Source organism: Anguilla anguilla, chromosome 1, assembly GCF_013347855.1.
Source record: "Anguilla anguilla isolate fAngAng1 chromosome 1, fAngAng1.pri, whole genome shotgun sequence".
In the NCBI taxonomy this organism is placed as follows: Eukaryota; Metazoa; Chordata; class Actinopteri; order Anguilliformes; family Anguillidae; genus Anguilla; species Anguilla anguilla.
This window is the reverse complement of record NC_049201.1, coordinates 50,234,671-50,245,099: the sequence shown is the minus strand read 5'-3', so window position 1 is coordinate 50,245,099 and position 10,429 is coordinate 50,234,671. Positions and strand designations below refer to the sequence as shown.

At 40.4% G+C, this 10,429-nt stretch overlaps 1 protein-coding gene across 1 annotated transcript; it reads left to right on the top strand.

Moving 5' to 3' along the window:
- Positions 1 to 7,109: 7,109 nt before the first annotated feature.
- Positions 7,110 to 10,429, top strand: fbxo43 (F-box protein 43). The gene is made up of 4 exons (XM_035390900.1): positions 7,110 to 7,768; positions 7,931 to 8,033; positions 8,665 to 8,853; positions 9,352 to 10,429. Exons 1-4 carry the CDS (start codon positions 7,152 to 7,154, stop codon positions 9,598 to 9,600), a joined length of 1,158 nt encoding a protein of 385 aa, XP_035246791.1. The 5' UTR covers positions 7,110 to 7,151; the 3' UTR covers positions 9,601 to 10,429.

Genomic DNA, 10,429 nt, shown 5'->3' with positions numbered 1-10,429 from the left:
TAAAGTGAGGCTATTGTTTTCAAATCTAACATACTGTAAGTATGTATTTTTAAGTACAAACTAGTAAATGTTTCATTAAAAAATGTGTTTCATAATTAAACAGCAAGAATATGGCTGAAGTGCTAAAATGGACAGCCAAGTTCTGGCAGGAATAAATTCACACAATATGATGAAGGCTAAATGAATCAGTTCACTGAAGACATTCTCAAAAATCTGCACAACAAGCAGCACTGCCATGTAAGAATGAGGGGTTGAGAGATTGCTCTCTTTTTACATTGTACTGTAGATCTGGAAAGCAGTCCCAAACTTGGAAACACCCACAATGTAATTTAGGAAAAACCAAAAAAACAAAGAATTACCAGCAAGTGATTAGTCAGCCAATTCTCTCATAGGGATGGGCAATGTAAATGCCTCTATGCTGCAAAATGAACTGTGATAGAATACTTTTAAATAGAGTAAATCTGCTTCCTATAAAGTCTGTTATTACTGCCCAGACTAGCCAGAACTGGTGATTCTTATGACTAATTACCACTTTGTAAAGTACAGGTTGTTTAGGATATACTACATCAACTTTTATGTTCAAAAAAATGTTCTTTTGTCCTAATTTTGAATGCTTGGTAAATGCCTTCCCAGTTGGAGGACTGGGATGAGGAAAATGATGACTTCATCATTGGTCAGGTGGTCCGTTTAAAAAAGTGGAAGTGACCTGCTTAGAAACTGTCATGTGAACATGAGAAAAACAAGCAAGGTTCAAAAGCAAGGAGGTTGGAGTTTATGTTCTGTAATACACTGTAAGGATCACATGCTGTCTCTCTCAAGCAAGGAATAGGCCCTTGCATAAGCTTAAAAATATCTGCATTCCAAAACCCAAAGCGAGCGGTCCTGGCAGAAAAAGAGAAATGTCCAGAACCAGACAGAGAATCCTGAATACAAACCCAAGAGGATCCAAATGCCAGAACCAGTAGGGATGTCTAAGCTGAAATTCCCAATCATGTGACAATGTCCTGGTGCTGAGAACAGTTCTGGTGCTGAAAGACAGACCCCAGATTTGAAAGTGCTCAGGATGCTGCCAATACTTTTGAGCATAGATAAGTTTTTCCACCCATTGTGGGAGGCCAGCAGGAGATGTGAGGATGAGAAATTACAGCCTTGCAGAGGAAAAAAATGTTCAAGCTCAGTGATGACTAATGTCAGCCTGTGAAGAAAAACTTAATGGGTTAGCAGAAAAATCAGTGTTTACTTTAAAACAATTCCCAGTTCTTGACAGTATTATTCCAGTTTGGAAAAATGTTTTTCCTGGCTGAATATGCATGTGCTGAAGCTTAAACTGCACAAGTTCGTACAAGTTTCTCAGGCAGCTTGATTTATAAAAATCAGTTATTTTATGTGCTTCGCTACATTGTTTTTGTTCCCATGTAATTTAGCTTTGTTCAGTTTTGTTATTCCTATTTTAGTGGTACTTATCTTTTCTTTCCATCATTATATTACGGTTGATTAATTACTCCCTGTTCCTGTCTGTGATCAGTAAATAGTGTAGTCTTTCTCCCCTATTTAGAATGCCCAATTGTGTGTGCGTGTGAGTGTGTGTGCACACGTGCATGCACGTGTGCATTGTGTAGTGAGTGCCATAATGTTTAGGATAAAGTTATATTTTTTTCTGATTTAGCTCTGTATTCTGTACTTTTTGATTAGTAATCAAACAAGTCATAGGTTAAAGTGCAGATTCTCAGCTTTCATTACATTTTTATAGATGACCAAAAACTCATTACCATAATGAAGAAAAGCCTCGAAACACCTGCCAGATTCATTCTGCTGCTGCTTGCAGCAGTTACATCATCAGTAAAGACAAGCGAGTCATTACATGTAGCACCTATACATGCCCAAAAGAGAACACCCCTACCACCATGTTTCACAGATGAGGGGGGGTGCTTTGAACCTATAAACCTCTATACTTTGCTCTTGCCATCACTCCAATACATGAGAATCTTGGTCTTATCTGTCCATAAACTCTGCAGAACCTTTTCCAGAACTCTGCAGGCTCTTTTACGTACTTTTTTGCAAATTGTAAGTTGGCCATCCTGTTCTTACAGCTAACGGGTGGTTTGCATTTTGCGGTGTAGCCTCTGTAGTTCTGTTCATTAAGTTTTCTGCAGACAGTTGTCACTGACATCCATGTCTGCCTCCAGAAGAGTGTTTCTGATCTGTCTGACAGGTGTTTGGAGTTTTTCTTCATTACAGTCAGTTTGTTGGTTATGAACTGTGGAGGTCTTCCTTGGCCTACCAGGCCCCCTGTGATTGCTGAGCTCACCAGTGCTCTGATTCTTCTTAAAGATGTTCCAAATAGTTACTTCTGGTATGTCCAGTATTTGGCCTATGTCTCTGACTGTTTTTTCCTTATTTATCAGCCTCATAATGGCTTCCTTTACTTTCATTGACACAACTCTGGTCCTTATCTTGACAAATGACAAAGGTAATCAAAAGCCTAGAAAAGAATATACTGAAAGCCAGTGGCAGTTCTAGAATGCATTGACAGGGTGGGCATTTTGAAATATCAGCTGGACTTCCTTTTCAAATGTAATGAGCACACTTCTTGCATCAGTTTCAATTTCAGCATTACTGTGAGCAGACAACAAAATAAATCAAAGAACTAACAAGCCATTGTAAGTGCTTGTAACTTAATTTAGAAAATGAGCACTTAGCTGTTGCGACGGTGACAGGCAATGTAACCAGCAGTGCAGTAGCCTACACACCTCATCTGAAGATGGATGTTATGAGTACTGTTCCAACATTCACAATAAGCATTTATGCAACTTTGAATACTGCAGCATGTGAATGACAGCAGTTTGTCTCGTTTTCTCACATGGTACTTCAGTCCTAGAGGCAGGGACAGCCTCTTTGTCAAGGCCCTTTTCAAACAATTATCCCATTTGCACCACCTCAATAATCTAAGTTGATAAAGTAATTGCCACTAATTAAGCAGCGATGATAATTGACAGCAATGTTTACAAGCGCTACTGTGGACATCCATCCATCCATTATCTATACTCGCTTATTCTGAGCAGGGTGGCGGGGGGTGCTGGAGCCTATCCCCGCGTGCATTGGGCGAGAGGCAGGAGTACACCCTGGACAGACCGCCAATCTATCACAGGGCACACACACCATTCACTCACACACTCACGCCTATGTGCAATTGGAGTCTTCAATTAGCCTACCTGCATATCTTTGGACTGTGGGAGGAAACCCACATGGACACGGGGAGAACATGCAAACTCCACACAGAAAGGCCCCAAGCCGAGATTCAAATCCAAGACCTTCATGCTGTGAGGCGACAGTGCTACCCACTGCACCACCATGCGTTTAAATGTTGTACAGGGGCATGATAGGATTTGCTAGAAGCAGTGTGAAATGCCCAGTCTAATTAACTAATCATGGTCTTCAAACAAGACTTTAAGTAAAAAAAAGATTTTTTTTTTTAATGGACAGCATTTATATAGCACTTTACAATGGTTGAGGCTGCCATGCAAGGTACCAATCAGCTCATTGGGAGCAATTAGGGGTTAGGTATCTTGCTCAGGGCCACTTTGATACGCCCAGGGCGGGGGATCGAACCAGCAACCCTCTGACTGCCAGGCAACCGCGCTTACCTCCTCAGCTATGTCGCCCCCTGTAGAATCAGGAGTCTTAATGCTTGGCTAAAACAAAAACCAGCCCTTTTCAGATCAGATTGGACACCCCTGCTTTATATGGATGCATTTGTCTTTTTACTGCAGTGATTCTCAATCTAGGTCCTGGAAAGCCAGAGTCTGCTGGTTTTCATTCTTTGCTTAAGATCAGCGACCAATTCAGACCCAGAAAACCAAGTGATCTGAGTAAACAATGTAATCAACCACTTTAACTGATCACTTGCTGTGCTACTCAAGTGCTGAGTAACAATGAAAGCCAGCAGACCCTGTGGTTCCCCAGGACCAGGAGTGAGGACTGGTGGCTCAAATACATGCTTTTTGTAGCATTTAATCTTCTATCCATGTTCACTTTCCTTACTGACTCTCCCCATATTAGATCAACTAAATGTTTTTTTTTTTTTTTTTTTTTTAAACATCTCAATTAGAAACTCAATTGTATGATTAGTCACTTGACTGTGTGGAGTACCTACAGGGACCCTTTGAGGATAACCATTGAAATACAAATTTAAATCCCTTCAGGTCACATGGTAGAAACAAACTGCTGGGTCTACTCATCACACCACAGATCACAAATCAGGTTTGCACAGATGAGTCACAGTAGGATGTTTCATGTGCAGCGTTACAGACAGACTTGTCGGTGCCTGATCAACAAGATGGGTGCCGTCATCCCAGCCACCTGAAACCCTCCCTTCCCTGGGAAACTGGAGCCAACTGTGCATCGCCCTGAACAGCTGCCAGCCGTCAGTCCTAACCTGGTCGGGATACGACGCTAGACTGCAGAACAAATCCACGTACTAGAACAGTGCTTTAACAAATTATTAATATAATTAATAGCATACTTTAATTTCCATCAAAAATTTCTACTTTTTATTAGAATGCCAAAATGATTAGCCTAAAAAAGACATTTCTATATGCAAAAGTCTCAAATCTCTGGACAAGATAAATATCTATATTTACAGCATATTACCTATGTCTTTGCAGTTCGTTATGACATGCTGACTGATCAATTTTGAAGAGGAAGTTGATCCAATATCTTGTATAAACTTATCTGCCTTTAGGCTACTAGATAGTGTGAAAATATTGGGGGTGCTTTAGAATTCGGCTTACTGAACTCCTTCTGAATACATAATTTAAGTTTTAAAACAGAGAAGCAACAATAAAAATGATGTCACTACTTCAGCCGGGTGAGTGGCCAGCATACCCTGGAAAACTTTGTCTCCATTAAAAGGGTGGGCTCACCCAGGTAAGTGACAGTCATCTCCATATTTCTAAAACAGCCTAATAAGCTATTAAGTTAAATTATAAAGTTATAAACCACCAAGAATCCTTTCTGGCACGAACACAGAACATTTTCAACAGCCCGATTCAGCACATGAAGGATCTATCATATTATCAACAAGTGCATTCTGCCCCGAAGTTGGAATGGAACCTACACCTATGGTCATGTCAATGTCATTGGAACGGAGCTTTACAAAACAAGACCATGCTAAAATCACAGGTAGCGATTTTTAAGGTGGCTGCCAACGTTAACTAACGCATGGGGTGATGACATCAGACATCGTTTTAACAATCAGTTGCAAACTGAATGACATTTAACCTATATGCATTTAACGCAGCGGTGAGGTATCAGTGTTTTTATACATCTTTAGTAGCCTATCAGCTAGAAGCGAAGTTGTTTATCTAATTATCAAGCATCCGCAATTAATTTAACTAATTTAGCTAGTTCCTTCACCAGAATTAATTTTATATCACACAAACAAATGGCTTTACTGACAAGAACTCTATAAACGTCTCCGTTGGCTTCACACTATCCAGGTTTGGCGGTTAGTGTTTCAGTTTGTGCGGGCGAATGAGAGGCATTGGAGATTTCACAGGCGCAAAATTCAAATGAATGCGAGGGAACGAAGTAAAGCAACTCGCGCGCCTCAACAATAACCATAGCAATGACATAACTGTTAAGAGTGAGTGAAAGCAATGACAGCCAGATAGAAGGTAGCCATTGTACGGTGGTTAGCGCTGGATAAGGATAGAAAAGCATCCCCTTCAAGATGTAAAATCAGTCCCACTAGTTGTATTCTTGAGGTTGTATCTAGTTGATTTGGTGCAAGTCTAGCTAACGAGCTGGAGCTGAAAAGTTCCACCAGAGAATTAATGCACGTAAGTAGCTAGACTAATGTTAAGAATGGTAGTTATGTTGCCTAACTTTAGATTTTAGGCTAAGTATTATTTAGCTAGATAAAAACTACGTTATAAATACTAGAATGTATCACAGCCAGCAAACGTTAACTAGCTAGCGATTAATATCCCTACAAGCTATCCATTCGTGGCAAATCCACGCAGTTAACTTGCCACCTCCAGTAATTAAAAAAAAAAAAAAAAAAACTAAAAACGAACAGTACCGAAAATGGCAGAATAAAAGCACCTCAGACACATATGACTACTTAGCCTACTTGAAAATTGTACGACCCAGGCTTTGAACGCTGTTGTAATATTTTACATTGAATTGAAATACTTAGCCTATCTGTTATGGTAGGTTACACTTGTTCGCCTGTTTTAATAAGTATTGCAAAATTGTAAAAAAATAAAACTTCTGAATTTCCCCTCAGTTCTTTACAGATCCTAAATCTCTACAAATTAAAATACTTCTTTCAACAAGAGATGGAGTGCTGCATCAGTCATGATGATGTACTTCAGAGCTTGGAAGACCAGAACTGTACGTCCTGTCCTGACAGTGGATACATAGGAATGCAGAGGTTTTCAAAGCAGGCAAAGACCATCGGTGCAATATATGGCATACTGGAGCCTTTTCCTTTGGACTGCTTATCCGAAACACCAAATGTCCTTATACAAAACTGCGCGTCTAATTTGTTGTTCAACACGCCAAAAAATACTCGACCGAAAAATATTGTCATTGGTTTTAAAAAAGACCTCAATACAAATAACGCATCGATCTCGAGCGTATTCGAGACTCCTAACATGTGTAAAAAGGATGCTTCCTTTCGAAGGCGCCTCCTATCTAAAGCTGCAATTAATGACAACACAGGTAAAATAAAAACCCTAGATAGGAGCCACGTCATATTCTCCGGAGTTTCTACAATTGGAGATGATTTTACTTGTGGAAGGTTTGATTCTCCAGACACCATGAAATCAGAAACTTTGGCTACCAGTACTTTAAAAGCTGATGAGCTGATTTTGTTATACAGGAAAAAGTGTCTTATGTTCCCCAAAGTAAAAATCTCTCCTCTTCAAGATGGAAAACATGAAGTTGTGGATATACCCAGCTCCGGTTTTAGAAACAGGGTCTCAGAGCTTTGTAAAACAAATGTAGGAATGAGGGAACACATCATCCCTTGCCCTTTGCAATCAGAGCTGCTTGGGACTCCTTGTCAATCTATGGTCACACAGTCTACAGAGGGAAACTTTCAAACTCCAGTAAATAACCTTGACACAAGCCTTGCTGATTCGAGAATGTTGGGCACATCCCCATGTGTTCAAATTTCCAGTCTGGACACATTATCCTGGGAGGACAGCGGCTTTGGAACTTTGGAGATAGAAGACATGCAGAATTCCTATGTGGGACTTGATGGTTCGTTTCAGGAACTGTTGTTGCACTCCGCTTCCAGGGGCAAGGAGACTCTTAACCAGACCGAATCAAATGGGAGGTCCAGACTTGAGCGCAGACCCTCCAGGCTTCGAGATGAAGAGGCCATCTCAGAAAACGAATCTGCCCCTGGCCACCTCAAACCCCAGCTTTTTATACAAAAAGCCTGTATCAGAGAGAAACGTAATGAACTCTTCCTTGAGAACACTGCACCCGAGAGCAGCACATGTGCAGACCAGTCTGTAGTGCGGACGCTGCAGGTGGCGCGTGCCACGTGCCGGCTGAGTGCCATGTTGGCTGGGCCAAAGGACCTGGAGGAGCTCCGGAAGTCATCAGAGGACACCCGGGTCGTGCCTTTAGTGGAGGTCATTGGGAGGAAAATGGGACAGGAAAGGCTGGACATCCTGTCAGAGGTGAAGAAGAGAAACCTGAGACACGTTTTTACAACGATACTAAATCTGCTGTCTTGTGAAGATATATGTAGGTGAGTATGATGATTCTTACGAAAATGTAAGAAAAACATTAATTCCACTTGGAGTTTGTTTTAGTATCATTTGTGAATATTCAAATGTAAAAAAAAATTTTTTTTTAATGAATCATCCAATCAAACACCTACTTACTGTATTACTTTTTCCTTTATTGAAAGATTTGGCCAGGTGTCAGATGTCTGGGGTGAAATTGTTGTACAAGACAAAATGGCATCTCAAAGGCGAAGATCATTCTTCAGAATGCAGCAAATGACACTTGAGGTGGGCAAAATAAAATAAATATTGTTTTGTGGGTAAATTTGTGCAATGGGCACGATCTGTGACATTCACCCACAGTGCTGGTTGAGGCCACCAAACTTCCCTTACTGGACTGAGGGATGGTAGAGCATGTAGTTGCCCATAAGTTGCTGTTGGGGCTGGGTTTATCTCCCTTTCAATTATTTTCAGGAATGGAATTTAAATTCAGTTAATCAACTGAAAAATCTTTATGCCAGGGGCATTTTTCAGTTCATCAACTGAAATTCAGTTAATTTCCTGAATTGACTTCGTTGAAATCAACCACAACCATGCAGCCAACTCTCTTTAGGCAATAAGTGAAGCGTTTAAGTATCCATTTTTGGCAATACATTATTTTTGTAATGAATGTTAAGAATAGTATTGCCTTTCCAAAAATAAAATAATGGCAAATTTGAAATAACTGGCAAGCGCTTTTACAGTGAGCTGAGGTGGCTTCAAAATCACCCATCATCTGAAGGGGGATTCCTCTATATAAAAGTTGTACTGGAATGGCAGGTGTACCATCCTGCCAAGTTACTCCTTGGCAGGGCTTAGCAATGTACTGCAGGCCTACTCATATGTTTTATTGACTTTTATCTTCCTCTTGTGGATAAAGCAGGGCACTACGCTCCATGTCCCTGATGCAGAGACAAGGTTGAATCGCCCTTGCAGGTCTCCTCTCATGTCTGTCCAAGCCCAGGCCAAGACTCCTCAGCATCACACCCCATTGGCAGGAAATGGCAGTTTTACCATAGTCAAGCATCATGTTAAACCCTCAGCCAGTAAACAGGAGGAGTTCCTCCAGGTGAGTTCTGCATGGCGTTGACAGTATCCTGGGCCCAAATTATATGTGGTTCGTTGCAGTGTGGTCATTTTTGATTTCCTGTTTTGGGGTGATGTTATAGTGGCATTACACACAAAATAATTTTTTTTTTGATACACTATATTATGATACTTTTTTTTTCACTTTTGTGTTCAATTGTCTATAGTTATAAAAATCTTATTGAAACATAATATGAGGAAATGAAAATGCCTGTTCACATAAATTTGAGCTATCTAACTGGACGTGTATTTTAAAATAATGCATAATCTAAAGCCCTTGTCTATGACAAAGAAACTGCTATTAACATTTACTGCAATTATTCCATCCTGTAAATATTGTACATGTACCTGATTCCTGCAATGTGGTCAACGTCAGCTTGCTTGTTTGTCTGTACACTGTATAACACCAAGCATTTTGCAACATTGCAAAACAAAAGTGGGACAGTTTTCTTTTCCCCAATTCTCCAACCGTGTCTTCCAGGTAGCCAAAACCCTCTTTAGTGACGAGTGTCTTCGGCCTTGCCCGAGGTGCCGGCACCCTGCCAGGTGCCGCTCCGTTAAGAGAGAAGGCGTGTGCAGCTGGGGAGACTGCGCCTTTCAGTTCTGCACCGGATGCCTGCGCGCCTACCACGGCTCCAGAGACTGTGGCGGCCGGTCTGTCAGGTGCTATGGCAGGAAGGATGTACTGGCTGGGAGCACTCAAAGCAGACGCAACCTGAGGAGACTGTAAATTTTATGTACAAAGATCTTTTAGTTCTTTCTCATGTTTACAGTGGCTGATTTTTGCATTTTATTAAATTATGGATGTGAGAGGAACCAATGCATCGAGATGCAGACCTTACACCACAATCACTTTAGATTAAATCTGTTTTAAACATGTTTTTGATTTTGTATTTCTGTTCACTTGTGTGTGGTATTTCTGCATATTAACTTCATGCCTGTACAGCATTAGTTTTATACATTTTAAATAAATTTAACAAAAGTTTGCCTTATTGTTATGGTTTGTGTATTCCTAAATAATCCATTTTGCATTTGGAGTACATCAGCATGGGCTTAAATACATGCAAACATTTAATACATCCAAACATTTGCCTCTCCAAGTGTTAACAGACCAAATTTAGTTTTTTTAATGGCAGTCATTTTTTAGTTATCGTTTGCACACACACACACACACACGAATGGCACATGGAATACGTAGCTGATTTTGTTCTTGACTTTGAAATGGTACTATGGAACTTTGCTCTGGTGTTGTTAAGGTTTCGTCTCTTCTAATCTGTTTGGAGAATTCTGCTGCTCATTGTTGTATGTCAATCGTTATTTGCATGTAGACGTGAATTACCAAGGACAAGCACAAAGGGTGATGCCTCCATCTTGTGGCTTACCGTGGAAGTGTAGGATGGGGCTCTTTTAAGCTCCAAATAGATTTAAGCTCTGAATGATTGGAACTCTGATTCTGTGTTTAAAAAAAAACCTGCTATATTTTTTAGAATTATATATTTACTATTCATTATTTGTGTTTCTGTACACTGCAGTTCTGTAGTTTAGTACCTAAATGTTAA

What these genes read in the sequence shown, in the direction of transcription:
- fbxo43 (XM_035390900.1), top strand. Translation starts at nt 7,152, where the DNA reads ATGTTGGGCACATCCCCATGTGTTCAAATTTCCAGTCTGGACACATTA. An exon ending in TCTTGTGAAGATATATGTAG is followed by an intron (nt 7,769 to 7,930) that starts GTGAGTATGATG and finishes CTTTATTGAAAG; the next exon opens with ATTTGGCCAGGTGTCAGATG. An exon ending in AACAGGAGGAGTTCCTCCAG is followed by an intron (nt 8,854 to 9,351) that starts GTGAGTTCTGCA and finishes CGTGTCTTCCAG; the next exon opens with GTAGCCAAAACCCTCTTTAG.